Source organism: Mauremys reevesii, linkage group 8 (genome assembly GCF_016161935.1).
Source record: "Mauremys reevesii isolate NIE-2019 linkage group 8, ASM1616193v1, whole genome shotgun sequence".
Lineage (NCBI taxonomy): Eukaryota > Metazoa > Chordata > Testudines > Geoemydidae > Mauremys > Mauremys reevesii.
The window spans coordinates 53,613,129-53,632,026 of NC_052630.1; the positions used below are offsets into that span (position 1 = coordinate 53,613,129).

The 18,898-nt window shown below is 51.4% G+C and overlaps 1 protein-coding gene across 3 annotated transcripts in view; it reads left to right on the plus strand.

The window, feature by feature from the left end:
- The window catches only part of CACNA1E (calcium voltage-gated channel subunit alpha1 E), a 269,347-nt gene that overhangs the window by 137,275 nt on the left and 113,174 nt on the right, over nt 1-18,898 (plus strand). For all 3 annotated transcript variants that reach the window (XM_039483760.1, XM_039483761.1, XM_039483762.1), the window contains exon 9: nt 10,881-10,984. In XM_039483760.1, coding sequence (XP_039339694.1) covers nt 10,881-10,984 — 104 coding nt within the window. The remainder of the gene's footprint in view (nt 1-10,880; nt 10,985-18,898) is intronic.

Here is an 18,898-nt window from a genome sequence, read left to right on the forward strand (position 1 = left end):
TAATTGAAAGGAAAAATGTTAAACTTACAGTGGAAAAAGGGATCAGAACCTAAACCCACCATATTCAGCCAGCCCCTAAAAGCGTGTTCCTTTTCCCTCCAGCCTACCAATCGTCTCTCAACTGTCACAGGCTGCTCGGTCTGTCCTGGGCTCGCTTTTCTAACCACTGTCTTTGCACATGAATCGTTGATGTTGCAAGGATTATGTTGTCGATCAAATGCAAATCATTTGGGCTTGGTGGAGACATGACAGCACGTATCAAAATATAACAAACACAACAAGTCATACGGCTAGGGTTAGGACGTGCTTGGTTTCCTGTCGTGATGGGCTTCAGTTGGGAGGTGTGTGTTTGTAATATATGCACCGTAGTCCTTTATTATCCTGTGAAAGCTGTGCTTTTGTAGCAGTTCTCGCTGCTAAAGGGCCAGAGAAGGAGCTGTCCATTTCGGGCTCAGTCCTGCGAGATGCTGAGTGCTCTGGCCCAGATCTAGCAAAACACTGAAGCTGATACGTACCTTTAAGCACCTGAGTAATCTCAGTAACTTCTGTTTAAGGATGGGTGTAAGTGCTTAACCGGGGGAGAGCCAGGTTGCTCAGCACCGCGCAGAATGGAGGCCTCAGCTTTGCCAGTAGAGGAGGTGAGCTTCAGAGCTACTAGACCAGAACTTAAATCTTGTTAATGGCTGTAAGGATGATGACAATGTTATGTAGACCTGAGCAGCCGACACGGGGACTACAGCTGGCTGGAAACTTTGTGGCCCCCACTGTGTGTGTTGGCAGCTGCACTGGCACAAAGTGAGCGTTAAACCTCAGTGCTAGGGTTTCCCCCCCACTCGGCCCTTGCAAGGGGACCCTGCCCTGACACAAAGCAGGTGCAGTTACACCAGTGGGCTGGGTGAGACAGGGCTGGCTAAGCCAGTAAGGGGCGGGCAGCGCAAATCCACCCCACATGTATCCCCCAGCTGAGGGCCTTGGCAAAACTGGTGTGAACTAGGGGAACTACGATGCTACTGTGCTCCCCTTGAGATGGGCCGGGATCCAACTCAGCAGCAATATCTAACAAAGCCGTGCTCCGTTTCTGCCCTCTGATGAGACATGCCCCATACCCAGTGCCAAAGCAACTGAGCTGATTGCTGGCAGGTGAGGTAGGGTCCTTGCCTCCACCCCCAACGGCCAGGAGGGGGAAGGGGTGTTGCAGGTTAAGATGTGGGTATGGCACTAGTGCAGATGTGGGGGGCCTTATGGCGGCTGTGACGAGGGAGGGAACGTGGTCCTAGGGGAGCTGTTCCACTGTGAGTGTATTCGGTCTTTTCCTTGGGAAACACTTGTGCCCATTTTCAAATGCAGCAAACTGAGATTCTCCTTTGCCCATGTTCTCCTCTCCCAATTCCCTGAGCAGTGGGGGCGGGACCATCAGATTAGAGATCACCTTAATCTTGCCAGGTTCTGCCACACCTGCTGATAGCCCTGGCTAGGCTGGGATATCTGCAGAAGGGCTGTCAGAGCAATGTCTCAGGGCTTCTGAGGATGAATTGGAATTCCTTATGTTTGGGACTCAAGGAAGAGCAGCGTGGTCCCGTGGAGAGGGCACTGACCTGGGGCTCAGGACCCCTGGGGTCTCTTCCCCGCTCAGCTACCGTCCACCCATATCAGACACTCCTCTCTGGTGCCCCTCACAGTCTAATGTATTTATCCTCTGTACACCCCTGTGAGGCATGGCAGGGCTATTCCCCTGCTACAGAGGGAGAAATGAGGCCCAAAGAGAGTGACTGGCTTGCCCTAGGTCACCCAGGAAACCTGCCCTGCTCCATGGCCTTGGGGTGAGTCCTTCATCCTGTGCCTCGGTTTCCCAAGTTTGCATAAGGCCAATAATCCTGAGCCACCTTTATACAGCGCTTTGAATTCCACAGATGACAACGTGTTCTCTGGGCATTATTATTAAGCAATAATCCTGGTGAAGTCGCTTGTAATCTGCTGCTGAACGCCGCTCTATAAGGTGGCAAAAAAAAAATCCCAGGGTTCTGAATTCCCTGGAAAGCCTCGCTCCAATTGAACTCCCGTCTTGATTGGTTGAACCTCACTAAATCTCTTTGTTGGTGCCTGGATTTCATTTCCAGAGGCTAGAGAGGGCTGCGCTCCCATGCAAATGTTTAGCGTGCCGTCTGAGGTCTCTTTTCACCGAGGCAGTCAGGGAGCAGGATGCGTTGCATTGTTGAGCTGAACAGCTATTTTTATTTCCCCAGGGGATAAAGTAAATGCCTTTTACTCAAGCATGGGCTGTGCAGAAGCACAGCGTGCAACTGCCATAGAGAGCGTCTGGCTCACCAATCAAAATCCTTCCCTTATTGTCTCCAACATCCTTCTCATTCCCCTGCTCGGTCTTGACCCAATTTACAACCCCCGCCCCCAATTCCATCTGCCCAACTCACTGTATGTAGCTTGCGCTAACCTAGCTGTGCGGGGAAGAGAGAGCGCAAATCGTGGGGAGAGGTCTATCTAAATCTCCCCTGTCTAGGTAGTTTTAACTCACTCTCCATATGAAGTGCAGGATTTGTGTAAATAACACAAGCAATCCATCTTGTTCCCTGTGTGATGCTGTGCGGTTGTGCTTGCTTGGTTGGGGATGTTTGCTTGCTGTCCTTGCCAGCCACAGGGAGCTGGTGGGAGGAAGCGTCGCATGACGAGGCAGAGTTCACCTTGTATTCTGATGGTGGGGTGATCTGCGGCCAGCCTGGTAACTGGTGGAAGGGAGTTTGTAGCTGTAGCCAGCTGAAGAGAGCCCCGATCCATCACCCAAAGTGTAGTTAACGTCAGTTTACCTAAGGCACAGAGCTGCCATGTCCTGGGGAAGCAGCTGACCCCTGAGATTGCCAGGTCACCATGTGCTGGGGGCTGCCAGGAGCATCTGAGTGTGGAGCTGTCCATCTGCTGTGCTTGCTTGACTTCGAACTTGCAGCCCGAGAATGTCCCAAGGCTTTGTGACAGTGACTCTTCCTACCACGCCTCTCCCTCTTGGGATGCTGAAGCCCCAGGGCAGTCAGGCAGCACTGGCATTGCTGAAATATTTTGAGCACCCAACTGCCCCCTGAGCCCATAGGCTCCCAAATGCCTATCTGCACCTGCCCAAGCTTTTGAAGATGTTTCCTATAGCCCTTCTATGCCTCAGTTTCCCTGTCGGAAGAACAGGCATAATACTTTATAATGCGGGGGCCAGACGATTGAGCGTAAAGCAGTTGGAGATCCCCTGACAGAAAGGAGGGTGTGGGGGGAAAGCCAGTATCAATCTTGAACCATAGCATGTTCGTTAAAGGCTCCCACTGACCTGGGACTCCACAAGCCTCGGCATTGCCAGAGTCACTTTGCATGTCAGAAGGAAGCTTTTGTGTGGTTTGTCTCCAAGTTACTGCATTTCTTGTCTTCCCCCCCCCACCTTCCCCTCCCTGTCCCTTTGGCGCGTCGGGCAAACACAGTCTCCCTCCAGCTGGTAAAGTCCATGGTGATTTTTCATCTCTGCTCCTGCTCTGAAGAGCACTTCAAACACAGCTGCAGATGCTGCCGGCGGTGTGTGGCTGGAGTGTCCTGGCAAATCCATGAGAGGCTGGCATTTGGGGGAGCAGCAGAAAGGCTGGAAAGGAGACTGTTCAGTGCCCTGGCTAAGTAGAACTGGGGACCTGGGACTTCTTGGGAGGGGTCAGGCCAGATGCTCTGGGTGATTGGGAAAGGACTAGAGAGCTTCCAGATCAGGGGTGAGAATCTGCCCCAGGTCAGTAGTGACAGAAAGTTCCTACCTATTTGCTATTGAGTCTGTTTCCCACTTAACGGGTGTTTGTCGCTCCCGCACATGTGCACCCCTCTGGCACTGACATGCAGAATGCCCGGAGATGCCCCCTGCCTAGAGGAGTGTGTCCTCCTCCATGACCGGAGCGGGATGGCTGTATAGCTGCTGCCCATGCTGGCCTCTTTGGTAGATAAAGAGAGGACTAAAGAGACCAGGGCTATAAATCCGGCACTGGCCCCAGTCAGTTCACATATAAGCATGAAGGAAATAAACCAGCCAGTCCCTTAGGCTGTGAGCTGGAACCCAGTTCTTCTTGGCAACTTTGTCCTGGTCTGTTTTACCTGGAGCCAGAATCCCCAGCACTGTGTAGGCCAGGTGCATGATTATCTAGGTCATAGTAGTGCCTAGAGGCCCCACTTGAGGTCAGGGCCACGTTGTGCGAGATGCTATCTAAACACAGAATAAGTCAATCCCTGCCCCAAAGAGCTTACAGTCAAAATGGGCTAGACAGAGAGGGAAACAGATGTGAAGTGATTTGCCCAAGGTCACACCATAAGGCAGCAGCAGAGCTGGGAATAGACCCTAGTCCAGTGCCCTACCCACTAGGCCATGCTGCCTTAAGCATCTCGTAATGGCCATGGTGTCTCGTCACCTACACTGGGGTGGGGGAGAAGGTGGTTTAATGCAAAAGGCAATGTCAATATTAGGGAGGAATGAAACAGTTGTCCCCCCAGTCTCAGACAGGACCTCTGTGTTTTCAAGCTTTGATAAATTTTGATCAACTCTGCCCCTTGTTGTGATTCATTCCTGTGCACCGTTACCTTTCCTGCTTCTAGCTGGGGCTGGGAGTGGCTGAGTGGGCCCAGATGAGGGGGCATGGGTAGGGATCCAACCACTCTCACACTCAGCACACCCCAGACTCCTAACTTCCCAGAGATTTGCTTCTATCAGTCGTTGTGGTTCCTTGAGCTCCCACCCAATGCCTGTGTCTACCCCCAGATACTGCCTCTCGTTATAGACTCATGAATGTCAAGGCCAGAAGGGACCATCATGATCATAGAATCATAGAATATCAAGGTTGGAAGGGACCTCAGGAGGTCATCTAGTCCAATCCCCTGCTCAAAGCAGAACCATCTAGTCCAGGGGTCTCAAACTCAAATGACCACAAGGGCCACATGAGGACTAGTACATTGGCCTGAGGGCCGCATTACTGACACCTCTCCCCCACCGCCCTTGGCCCCGCCCCCACTCCACCCCTTCCATGAAGCCCCGCCTCTGCCCTGCCTCTTCTCACCCCTTCCCTGCCCCCATTCCAACCCCTTCTCCGAAATCCCTGCCCCAACTCCGTCCCCTCCCTGCCCCCAGGGGGTGCAGGAGGGGTGTGGGGTGTGGCAGGAGGTCAGGGCAGGGAATCAGGGTGCAGGAAGGGTGCAGCAGGGGGCTCGGGGCAGTGGGTTGGGGTGTGGGGTGCAGGAGGGATGAAGGGTGCGGCAGGAGGTCAGCGCAGGGGATCGGGATGCAGGGGGGGTGCAGCAGGAGGCTCAGGGATGGGAGTTGGGGTGGAGGATGGGTGCGGGGTGCAGCAGGGGGCTCAGGGCAGGGGGTCAGGGTGCAGGGTACAGCAGGGGGTCAGGGTGCAGCAGGGGGCTCAGGGCAGTGCGTTGGGGTGCAGGAGGGCTGTGGCAGGGGGTTCGACTGCAAGAGGGGTTTGGGGGGCAGGCTCTGGCCCGGCGCGCACCGGGGGTGGGGCAGGCTCCCTGCCTGTCTGCCCGCCCTGCCCCCGCGCCGCTCCAGGAAGTGGCTGGAACGTGGGGGAGCAGGGGCACGGGGTGTGTGTGTTGCTGTTGCTTCAGGCACCTCCCTCAGCATCTCCCATTGGCCGGGAACAGGGAACCGCGGTGCGCGTTGGGCCAGAGCCGCTCTAGGTAAATGCTGGAAGAGGGCGGGGGCTGCAAGGACCTCACGGGCCACAGAAAATAACCTCGCGGGCCGCATGCGGCCCACGGGCCACGTGTTTGAGACCCCTGATCTAGTCAGACCTCCTGCACATTGCAGGCCACAGAACCTCACCCACTCACTCCTGTAACAGGCCCCTGTTCTCTGGCTGAGTTACTGAAGTCCTCAAATCTTGATTTAAATGCTTCAAATTACAGAGAATCCACCATTTTCATTAATTCAAATCTGCAAGTGATCTGTGCCCCGTACGCCAGAGGAAAGCAAAACCCCCTAGGGTCTCTGCCAATCTGACCTGGGGGAAAATTCCTTCCCAACTCCAAATCTGGCAATCAGTTAAACCCTGAGCATGTGAGCAAGAACCACCCAGCCAGACACCTGGGAAAAAATTCACTGTAATAACTCAGAGCCCTCCTCAGCAAGCTCCAGTTAGGAGGCAACTACCTGGCTCAGCCCAGTGCTCGGGAGGGCTCCATGCCAGCTAAGCTTGGTGAGGCCCTCAGGCTGATTCCCACAAAGAACATGTGTGAAGGGGGAAGGTTGGACGGCTGGGAGGCCAGCTGGAGGTGAGACTGCTTGTTACCACAGCGGGGCGGGGGCTGTTATAAGAGTTAGGCCATTGGGAGGAATCGTGGTGCTTGTCAGTAGGGGCAGGGAAGGGATTGCTCCCCGGATCCATCTTTCCAAGCCATGGTGAGCAGCAGGGCACAGGGACATGCTGGGAAGGGAGGATACCAAGGGAAGCTCTCAAAATGCAGGGCCCTTTGGAGAGACGTGTGAAGGACTGGAGGGGGAATGAACCTCTGCCTCGCACCCAAGCCCAGCCTGGCTGAGGGCAGATGCCTTTGGAGAGATGGGAGCTTTGCTTCCATTTTTCCAGTGCTTTATGAACTGGGCTTCTCCTCTCATCTGGCTTTCATTTCGCATCTTCCCCAAAGGACTTGGGAAAGGCAGGAGATGCCCCTCTTTGCACTGCCTGCAAAGCATGGAGAGACATGGGTTCTAATCCCCCCTCCACCACCGCCTCCTCATCCATCCGCCCATTTCTCCCGCGCTCCCCTCCGGAGGTTAATATGATAATTGCCATGTGTGACTGTTTACTTCAAGAGGAGGTGGCACCACCCCCAGCTGGGCAGGTTCGTCAAAGAAAACATTGCCGCTGCGTCACGGATGAAATTGCTGGTAATTGAGACCATTTTCCCGGCACAGGTGCACCACCGCCCCCAAGCTGCTTTCACCGTCTGTCATGATCCCTCTCTCGTTTGTGTGTCACTCTCAGTAATTAGAGTCTGCAGGTGAGGAAAGCGAGGCAGAGACAACAAGAGAGTGACACAAAGCCTGGGAGCATCAGCAGGCAGGTCTTAGGGCAGAGAGACAGGCAGCGACGTACAGTGGCGCTGTCTTGGGAGGGATCAGAGAATGGGCTGCCTGCCTCCGTGGCAGGAGAAGGCTGGGCAGCTGGCTTGGAGAGGAGCCTCCTTCTGATTCGGGCGTGTTTTCCACCCACTTAGCACTGGAGAAATGGCTGTCGGGTGCAGGGCACTGGATTATTAGGCCCACGTTCGCGAGCAGGAGGGCTCCTGGATGGTGGATGTAGTCCCATCTGGCCCTTTCTTACTACCTCCCAACACTCAGTGTCACAGTCTGTTCTGGGCTGACGGCAGGTGCTGCTTCAAAGCCTTGATTCAGTCTTTTCAGGAGCATTTAGTGCATTGGAGTCACTTTCATTAAAAGCCTTTGGGAGGCAGGGCAGGGCAGGGCTGGGGGGCACAGAAAGTGAGGAAGCAATGTCACAGCTCAGGGGTTTTAGCCAGCAATTTCTCATCTCCTGTTAAGAGGGTCCCCCCCCCCCCGCAGATTTTTTTCTTTTTTTTGCTTGCTCTTCCAGTCTTTGGAGATTACTTTAACATTTCTTTTTGAAGAGACTCACAGTGGTCCCTACACTGGCCGATCTGGAGATGCGCTGCAGATGACTCAGATGAAGATGAGGGCTTAATTAGCATTAGGAAAAAAAGAATCGTTCATTCCAACAAGATTGATGCCACCTCCCTCAGACGGTCACGTTCTGCCGCATCACTGCTCAGGCCGGCGTCATGCGCAGATGACTTGACAAGAGGACGAATGGGAACTGAGAAGTGGCAGGGAGGTGGAGAGGGGGCACTGCTTTATTAAAAGGCTCAGTAAATAATTGTATTGAGATGTCATGGAGCAATGCTCGCTAGAAGCCTTTTAAGCTGATATGGTTTGGCCCTGTGGTTAGTGCTCTCCTGGGCGCTGGCATCTTCTCTGTCTGTTCCTCTAAGTCTCACCAGTGAGGCCATGATGCAACACGGTTGATATGCTATTTACAATGACACGGTCAGACTAGATGTGTGCTTGGAATAACTCCGAACTGGAAGGGCAAAGGTTGGCAACCTCTAGCTGAGATGCCAACTTCATTGCATATAATTCTTCCTTCTGAACCCAGGTCACGCCTCACAGATGCAAACACTGTGCGTTTTGTATTGTTTAGCATGGTGCGGGCAAAACACAAGGGAGCCCCAAATGAGGTCAGGCAGGAATGTGCAAAGAGAGAAACCTTACACATTCTGCTCTGTGCATGGCCTCAGGCCTTACCTCCTCAGAGAGAAGGATGGGTCCAGCTGCTGTGTTTGGATGAGATGGAAACTTCTCCAGAATCCAAGGGTGTTTGGATTTGGTATTTTGCTCTGGGCTTATCTCTTCCTTAATTGTAATGTGAAACCTGACCTCCCACCCATCCACGGGCCGGTCGCTCGCGGGAGGCCATTACAATGATAGGTGTGATTATAGCGGGGAGAGAGGAGGAAATGTGTCCCCATCCACCCACCTGTCAGGTCATGATGTGGGGATGAACAGTGTCTGTGTCCCCAAGTCTGGTCAGCTGTGGCGGGCTGGAGGGGAGGTGACAGAGGGCCGGGTGCCAACGCTTGGCACTGCCTATGACGGTGTATAGCTAGAATCCAGGCTCTGTGGGGAGGAAGAGTTTTTAACCCAGCTTGGAGATGGCACTCTGGGACTGGTGGAGGAGGAAAGGGGAGAGGCACAACATTTCAGCCTGGGTTTGGCACTGTGAATCCCTGTCTTTACTGAGCGAGGAGCACCGAGAGCGTGCTACTGTCGTGTGGGGCAGGGGAGGACTCTCTGAGATCCTCTGAGGTGACTGGCTCAGGCAGATGCTGGCAGCTGCCCGTTCTGCCCCTCGGAGGGCAGCATTTGCAATGTGTAAGGCAGGGGTTCTCAAACTGGGGGTCGGGACCCCTCAGGGGGTCGTGAGGTTATTACATGGGGGGTTGCGAGCTGTCAGCCTCCACCTCAAACCCCGCTTTGCCTCCAGCATTTATAATGGTGTTAAATATATAAAAAATGTTTTTAATGTATAAGGGGGGGTCGCACTCAGAGGCTTGCTATGTGAAAGGGGTCACCAGTACAAAAGTCTGAGAACCCCTGGTGTAAGGAGACTGAGAACCTCCCCTGGTTTGCTTATAATGGAGCAGATGGCATCTGCCTTCTCTAATATGCCAAGGTGTGGCCTGCTGAGACACTCTGTCTCAGGGTACGATTCTCCATCCTTTATTTGGATCAAGATGAAACATTGCTTGGTAGGACTGGTAGTGTCTGTGGCCATACTCCAGCTCATAGGCTCATAGACTTTCAGACCAGAAGGAACCATTATGATCATCTAGTCTGACCTCCTGCAGCTAACTTGGTGCCATTCTCTCCATCCCAGCCAGTGGCCCATGCCTGGCGTGGGCTTCCAGCCGCATTAGTTCTATTCCAGGAGACACAGATATGAGCAATATTCATTTGTTTGTTATTTGACTTGTGCTTCAGTAAGGCAGTGCTATAGCCAAGGCCCCAGGTATTGTGGGGTGAGGCCTACTAAATTCTCTGGCGCAGCCTCCAGCCCATGGCCTGCAGTATCCGTCCCCTTTGCAGCCCAGCCCAGCTCAGCAGACAGCCTGCTGCCAGGAGCCAGGCCAGCTAATGAATCAGTTTAGCTCACCTCCCTTCCCTTTGGACATGGCTGGAGGGAGCGGCTTAGGGAGAATCACTGGAGCAGAAGCAGAGGAACTGAGACTCTGGAAGAGTTTGCATGCAACCCCCCAAATGCCCAGCTCCTGATGTTTGTGTAAAGATTTGGGATAAAGACTCTTCCTCCGCTAGAGCCGGGATTCTGACTTTATGCCACTGTGTGCAGTGTCAGAGGCACTGACCGCTCTCTTTCCCTCCAGGCTGGTGCGGCTCGGCATGCAGAGCTTGGAGCATTGACTGTCCAGGAAGCTCATAAGCCAGCAGCAGCTCAGTACCATGTAACTTGTTCTGTGCTGGGCGCTCAGTGCTTTCCATGAAGGCCAGTTCTAATGCTCCCAGCTCCAGTTCCCTTCTCAACCTTGCCACCATCTGGCCCAGCTCTGAACCCAGCCCCTCACTCCCACTGCAGGTGACTGCTTCACATTCCATGGGGAAACAAGGGCAGCTGAGCCAGTTTAGAGCAGCTTCCCTCCGATGCCTCAGTTCTCTTTCTCAGGCCTGCTGTGGTGCCGCTCTGCAGCTACCCCGGCTCCCCAGCCCCCTGCCCATATCCATCAGGGTAGAGTGGGGAGCAGAGCTGTCTGAGCATGGCACGGCTCCTCAGCTTAATCCAGCCTAGTGGTGAGAGCTCCAAACAACACCTCTCCAAGGTGTATAAGTGTCTCCGCCTGGTTGGATCAGGGTAGGTCTGGATGTGCTCTTGGCTCAGGACAGGAAGATGCCAAGCCAGTTTCTCCCTCTCTGGCTCCTGCTCTGCCCTTTAAAGTGCTGTACAAGGGGGCCTGTGCTGGTGAACTGCACCTGACAAGGACAGTACAGGACAGCACAGGCAGGGTGGAGGCAGGAGGCAAAGGCTCCCATCCAGTGCTGGGTACCAAATGGCAACTTCAATGAATTACATGGGGTGGGAGGGTGGCATAGTCAGTTCTATGGCACTTGGGCAACATGCAGGATTCTGCAGAACGCTCCGTGGCTGTGGAATCCCGGGGGCACACAGGGCCGTGGTTATAGATCCTGGGGGATGAAGTAACCGGAGCCCTTCATGGTCACACAGAGGTGGAACACAGTGTAACATTGTTGTTTTTTTCCCTTTCAGACCAATGATGCCTTAGGAGCCACCTGGAACTGGCTGTACTTCATCCCCCTCATCATCATCGGCTCCTTCTTTGTTCTTAACCTTGTCCTGGGAGTGCTTTCCGGGTAAGCAAGCTGCTTTCCCCTTCTTTTGGGTCCATTAGCCCCTGTTAACGCTGCTGGGTCCTGACCCAATCATTGGTTGCTCTTGGGTTAGCACTGGGGTATTTGGGAGCTTCCTCATGCTCAGCCCTCCTTCAGGTTTCCCTTCAGTGACTCCTCCCGGGGAAGGCTTGGTGTGCAATAGTGTTTCTAGTGGGGTCCCAAAGGGATCTGTTTTTGTCCATAAGCTACTTAACATTTGTATCATTGACCTGGAAGAAAACATAAAATCATCACTGATCAAGTTTGCAGATGACGCAAAATGAAGAGGACAGAATGATCTGGATCGCTCAGTAAATTGGCACAAGTAAAGAATGTGTTTTTTTAACATGTCTAACTGTAAATGTAGACATCTAGATACGAAGTATGTAGGCCATAGTAGGGGATGCAGGACTCTCTCCTGGGAAGCAGAGACCCTGAAAAAGATTTGGGAGTTGCGGTAAATAATCCACTGAACATGAGCTCCCAGTGCGGCGCTGTGGCCAAAAGGGCTCAAGTGATCCTGGGATGTGTTAACAGTAGAAGCTGGGGTAGATAGACTCAAGGAGCTCAGTGTATTTAACTTAGCAAAGAGAATCATAGAATATCAGGGACCTCAGGAGGTCATCTAGTCCAACCCCCTGTTCAAAGCAGAACCAATTCCCAGACAGATTTTTGCTCCAGATCCCTAAACAGCCCCCTTAAGGATTGAGCTCACAACCCTAGGTTTAGCAGTCCAATGCTCAAACCACTGAGCTATCCAAACATTAAGGGATAACTTGATGACAATCTCTAAGTACCTGCATGGGGAACAAATATTTCATACTGGGCTCTTTAATCAAGGAGAGAAAGGTCTAACACGATCCAATGGCTGCAAGTAGAAGCTAGACAAATGCAGACTGGAAATAAGGTGTACGTTTTTAACAGTGAGAGGAATTAACTACTGGAACAATTTCCCCAGGGTCACGGTGAATTCTCCATCCGTGACAACCGTTCAATCACAATGGGATGTTTTTCTGAAGGATACACTCTAGGAATTATGTTGGGGAAGCTCTACTGCCTATGCTGTACAGGAGGTCAGGCTAGATGATCACAATGGTCCCTTCTGGCCTTGGAATCTATGAATAGCTGTGAACTCACTCATAGCTTCATTGTTCCCTCCATGGCTGCCTGCTCAGAAGTGCAGCCACTAGTGGAGTAAGGAAGTCCCCCCCCACCCCCATGCAGCTGTATCAGCAAGACTAATGTATCTCATGCCTCCTGGTCCCTCCCAACTCATCAATGTGATTGCACTGCTGCTGGCCAGTCCTCTTTTGGTCTGGGCAGGATGTTTTGTATTATGGTATAAGTGTCTCTGGAGCTTCAAATGCCACTTGAAGTTATTGATCGTGCACAGTTCCCTTGACATGGCCCCAGTCTCACCAGACGTTTACTTTTCCAAAGAAGAAAACACTAGGTTTAGAATTGGCTTTGTCTCGCCCTTCTGGACATTCTCTCTACTGGGCTTAGTGCATGACACAGACTTCTGCCCTCCACACCACCTTCCCTACTAATCCTCAGCACACCAGTTCTGCACATCTCAGCAGCTTCCCCAGGGGAGGAGGGTGCCAGAGATTGGTCACACAGTTGGTCATTTGCCTAGCAGATGGGCTGCTGGGCTCTGTTACTCATTCCAGCCTCTGGTATGATGTGAAAACTCAGCCCATTTCCAGCCTTCCTGAATCTCCCAAGCTGTGCTAAGCAAGAGATACAGTGTAACGGGCTCCCTCTCTGGTGCCATACAGCCAGCGGCTACTGCCTCATTGTGGTGGTTGGAGGCTCACCCAGACCAGGAAGGGGTTCTGTCACCACCTGCCCTGTAACCTTGGGGTATCTTAATGCTGTGCTGCTGTGGCTGAAAGCGCTAACACCACCAGCCTGCCCTCAAGCACAAGGTCTCATCCTGGCTTCCACCAGCCCAGTTACTCCTGGCAGGGTGACCCCAATGGCCATTTCAGTGCCAAGTCTCCCCAAATCTATCATCCCTAAGTTCTTAACTACCAGACATTCAGACCTTTCCCCTCTGGTTTGCTCCCCCACCACAAAGGTGTGAAACCAGCCGCCCCAGTTATCAGTTGCTTTGACTCCCACACTCCACACAGTTTGCACACTGAGACCTGCTTGGGATAAAAATAAACACAAGGTTTATTTACTAGAAAAACCACAGATTCAGAGCTGAAATAGTAGGGGAGAGCAAACACATACCGGTTACTCAGAAAAGAAACATAAAAGATGTAACCTCAGACTTTACACTTCTGTATTAGATAAAATCTCTTCGCTAATACAAGTTATCTATTACCACTGAACAATTTCCCAGCGTACCCACCAGCCTTTCATGGATAGCTTCCCGCCTACAGGCTGTCCCTCAAGTTCTGAATGCCTTTTACTTCCAACCCCATCCATATTTAAGAGATTTGCAGGTTTATTTTCTTCAGTCATTATAGATATTCAAAGTGGGGAAATCCTCAGGTCTCTTGATGTCTTTCCACTAACTTCAGTGGCCCAGCATTGTCTTTTCCTAGATTGTTCAATGGATCATTATTCATTACTTGTCTGGTTTTGTGTAAATACCTGATTTGGAGGGTACCTCGTCTTCTCTGATTGCTCACTGCCCTGCTGTGAGGTGGAGCTGAAGTTTATGAGCTCAGTTCTCTATATATACATGAATTCATAACCATGCCCTGTACATGTCTCATAATGATCATTAAGTTCAGATACAAGCTTTAATAAAAGACCTTACTCGATACATTTTTATAACACAATACCATTAGCTCCAACCAGTTGACTCAGCTGCTTATTCTTTGGGGTTCAACTCCCCTGTTCTCCACTTGGGGTGTCTGGACCTGCATTGTCACTCGTGTCTTGCAGTTCTGATTGATGCAGTGCCACATGCTGCTTTGTGTTTGGGGGTGACGATATGCTGAGTCACCGAGATGGGACGCTGTCTTGGTACCACAGGATCATCATGGAGGGCGGTTGCTCCAAGTAGCCAGCCAAAGCACTTATAGTTCCATCACTACTAGCACTACACATGTACTTTGCTCTCTCTATTCTTGTCTGGCTCCTCAGCCCCACCTAGACAGGGACAGTCAGCACAATATGACTGGAAAACACAGTCTAGGGGGTCTTTCAAGGGCTGGTCTGAGTCAGCCACAGTGCTGGGATCTCTTTTAAAGCCAGGAATGGCATCTCCTTTGGCTGGAGAGTTCAGAGTGTTGTAGTGACATATGCCTCATGAGCTTCTGGAGGAGCCTGTGAAGCTGCAGCGGCCAGGGACAACTGGTGTACAGATAAATCCTGAACTGGGAAGTGGCGTTGGCAGCAGGGCGTGGAGCAGGGGCAGCAAGAGGCTGAACTGGAGTGTTTTCTTCTCTTGCGGGCTTTTACTTGGGTGGTTCTGGCTGAGCAGCTGAGCCATCTCGCGGTGGGGCAGAGCAATGAGGGCAGGAAGGACTGGCTGCTGCCATTTGATGCCAAAAGCTGTCAGGGAAAATGGTCTGGATCATTGTGTTCCTGGGGGGAGCTGACGGGAGGGGAGCGAGTGTGTGATGTATAGTTTGGATGTCAGGTTGGGGGGTGTTTGAGGTGTAGGGTGTGGGCACACAGGGAGAGTGCTGGTAGGCGGGGCATAGGGGTGTGTGCTACTGGCTGGTTAGCTATGGAGCTTGTGGATCAGGATATAGGGCATGGGCGTGGCTATGACATGTGTGCGGCTGTGTCTACAGTTAGAGCTAGGGGTGTGATTCCTAAATAGACATACTCGTGCTAGCTCTCCTAGAGCTAGCATGCTAAACAGAGCAGTGCAGCTTGGGCAGGGGTAAGCAGCAGCTCAGACTAGCCATGCTGAGGGGGCACCTGAGGTGGCTAGTCCATGTTACCTCTTGCTACTGTCTGTGCTACCGTGGGTACATTTCTATCTTCAGCATGCTAGCTTGATGGGACCTAGTGTGAGCTGGGAATCACACCCCCAGATCCAAGTGAAGCCATTGCCTGCGTGTGAGAGAGTGAGGTGAGTATAGGATGTTGCTATGTGTGTTTGATCTTTGTGTGTGAGAGTGCAGGGGGTGACTGAGCTGTGTGTGAGTGGGGGATGTGGCTAGGAGTGTGGGGTGTGGCTGGGAGAGCAGGCTGTGCCTGGGCAGTATGTGAGTGCAGGGCATGACTGTGAGTGCGGAGTGTGGCTGAGCTCTGTGTGAGTGCAGGCTGTGACAGTGTGTGCGGGGTGTGGCTGAGCTGAGTGTGAGGTGTGGATGTGCTGTGAATGAGTGCGGGGTATGGCTGTGAGTGCAGGCTATGGCTGAGCTGAGTGTGAATGCGAGGTGTGGATGTGTTTTGTGTGGGTGCAGGGTGTGGCTGCGGGTGCAGGGTGTGGCTGAGCTGAGTGTGAGTGCAAGGTGTGGATGTGTTTTGTGTGGGTGTGCAGGGTGTGGCTGCGGGTGCAGGGTGTGGCTGAGCTGAGTGTGAGTGCGAGGTGTGGATGTGTTGTGTGGGTGTGCAGGGTGTGGCTGTGGGTGCAGGGTGTGGCTGAGCTGAGTGTGAGGGCGAGGTGTACATGTGCTGTATGTGAGCGAAGACTGTGGCTGTGAGTGCTGGGTGTGGCTGAGCTGTGTGTGAGTGCAGGGTATGGCTGAGCTCTGTGAGTGCGGGGTATGGATGTTTTGTGTGTGAGTGCAGGGTGCGGCTCTGAGTGCAGGGTATGGCTGACCTGTGAGTGCATGGTCGGGTGCGTGTGGACAGCAACGTAACCGTTTTACTTCTCTCCGAGGATATGAGAGTTTAATGAAACCCATTAGCTGGGGATTGAAGAGAAGCAGAGCTTCTTGTCTCCATGGTGATGAACCATGGATGCACCAGCATGCCCTGAAATGCTGTCAGAGGCTTAGAGCATGAGATGAGCAAGAAGAGAACAATTTCAGCAAGACAATCTCCTCCCTAATCCTCATTTTCCATCATTCTGGAGGTCTGCACAGAAGGACTGAACTGGGGCTGTCCAGGGACAGCCATGTGGGGGGCAGAAAATGTATCCCACAAGCTGACTTTCCATTAGTAAAGCCTGGGGAGCTCAGTGCAGGTGTGTGGGCTTCGTAGCCCCGTGTGCTGCTCTGCATTGTGACACATGCTGGTAGGACAATAATGACTTGACACTCCAAATGCCTAGGAATGAATGGATGCAGCCTTTCTTGTTCTGGGGTGGCTCAGTGCTTGGAAGGGGCCTTTTCTATCATTAGTCACCCCACACATCCAGGCAGCTGGAGAAGGAATGAGTTATGACAAGGACCCCACGGAAACAGCAGTGTCTTTTGTGACATGCATAATGATCATTGTCTTCTGCTATTTGATGTCGCCTCTGAACACCATTGAAACACCATGAACCACTAGGATAACGACTTGGATAGTAAATAGGGGGTTATAGAGGGAGTATAATAGCTGTAATGTCAGATAAGTGTTCCTCAGGTGTCATCCACTGGCTGATTATGTCAAACCCAGATGTTTATTCCTCTTCGATATTAATGTCAGACAATCAACTCAGTGTCCCAGCTCAGTGCTAGTGGGAGCAGTGGTAGAGACATGCTATTTTTCAGATGAAACATTCCCATCTCACTGTAGATCTACTTAAGTAAGAGTTGGGATATTGACCCTAGCATCCAGGTTGGCATTATGCCTAATTCATTTCTCCTCAGGTTTCAATCCATGAGGGTACTCTTCTTCATTTCCCATTCTAAGTGATTCTGTGGAGTTTGGGAGTACTGGTGAATTGTTGTTGGATACCACCCCACAGGCAGCTATTACCCAGCACTAGATGGAATAATTCCTGTTTGTGAAGTTGGTAAAATGCTCTGGGATGTTTCAAGGTGCAGGATCAAAAATTGAAACTGTCCTTTCTACTCTTCCCTCAGATTAGCTTACAGAGCTGGGTGAAAGTTTTCAGTCCAATAGTAAATTCACTGAATAATGCAGTTTCGGGGCGTTTGAGTCTATTGGCAAATTTGTGTAAAATTTGTCATATAGTTTCAGCTCAATAAAACAGAGGGGAAAAAATTCTTAAAAGTCTAAATGACCCATTTCAACATTTTGTTTTGAAATGAAACATTTTGTTTCAAAACACCATTTTGAAAGGAAGTTCAAACAGTTAGTTTGACCAAAACTAAACTTTTTCACTGTTTCGTTTTATCGAGAAAAACCAAAATATTCATTTTCAGTTTGAAACAAACCATTTTTTTTTGTTTTTTTGATATCTTGGTTTGGTCACCGAACTAAATAACCAGTTATTCCCTCAGCTCTCGCCGATGTCCGAAGTGGTCCCACTTTCTGCTTGTTCCTGGTGATCTGTGAAGTAATTCCATATGTGGGTGATCTTCTCTATGTGGAAAAGTAATCTCACACAACAGTAGGCTCTGTGGGGTGTAAATCTGCTGTCTGTGGTGGCAAGGAAGAGGTATGCTCTCTTTGCCTCCTTCATAGCAATGATGGAGGTTTTTAGGAAAGTTGGTCTGAATTTGTGTGTATCAGACTTCATTTTTTCATCTCTCATGCTTAAGCTTTCTTTCTCCCGTCTTTTTCTGTCATAGATCATTCAAGAACGGTGGCAATCTGTGTGCGCGACGGGGTGGGTGGGAGTGCTTTATAGCAGCCATCAGAGATAGTGGTTGTATTGCTTGATTGACTCTTCTCTGTGGCCTCTTGGCAGGGTAGAGTTTTCCATAATTAAGTTCTGGAATCTGGCCAAGTCCAAGAGTTTTTTGGGGGGCAGACCATAGTGGGGGTTGGGTGGGTTTCTTACTATCTTGCAATAAGGGGAGTTATTTCCTCCTAGAGGAGGACGTGGTGCTACTGGAACTGGGTGGTTCTTGCATTACTAATGTTCATGTCCAGCATTAGGATTCAGGTTGCAGTGTGTCCAGGTGTCTGTTGGTTCAGAGTATGCCTATGAGAAACGTAGTGTGGAAGGTTAGGATAAGAGGCTTGGGCTAACCTGTCAGAAGCGACATCTACACTGATGTTAAAGTCTTTCAAGACAGTGAGTTTTGTGAACTTAATCACCATGTGGGTGTGTGGAGGTCTGTAGATTTCTCAGGTTAGTCTAGTTTCAGGAGTAACAGATTAAGTAGATGCATTCAAAGGATTTTGTTTTTAGTGAACTTTTCATGCCTTTTTTGCCCAGAAGAGAGGGGAATGGCTATTCTGCTTCCATATTTGCCCTCTTTTGCTCTGGGTGTGTGACGACTAGAGTACCCTAGGTAGATGAGACAATGTGAGCTCACCTGGTCCAGCAGTGTCAGCCAGCCAAGAGCCTGTGATGCAGACCAGTCAGGTGACCCATCAGCAGTAAGACTGTGGATGGCAAAGGGTCTTCTGATTACAGATCTTTCTTTGCTCTGTGTGAGGCTGTTTGTCTGTTCTGGGCCTGTGTAAGGTAACTGGTTGCTGATTGCATTGGATTGGAGATAGCTGTCTAGTGATCTTCCCAAGCACCAGCTGGCATTTCCACTGTTTATTTATTCTTATGAGGATTTGTATTGGGGAGGGATGCAAGTGGGTGGCTGGTCTAATTGGCAGTGGTGATGATCTAGTGGTGTGCCAGATACCTAGGGAACAGCAAGCCTGTTCAGCTCCCAGGAGGACGGAGAGAGGTGAAGATTTGGGCTTTTGCAAGATGCCCAGGCAACAGACTGAGAGTGTGACATTCCTGCACACGTTGCCATTGCAGTGCTGCAGGAGGGGGTGAAGCTTCACTCCAGAGCAGCAGAAAGTCAGATGGCTGCGGGGAGGAGGGGCATACTGTGCATTGCTGTGACTTGAGCCAAGGAAGAGAGCACCTCCGCTACCTGTACAGGCCCCAGTGTGACAGGGAATCTGGGC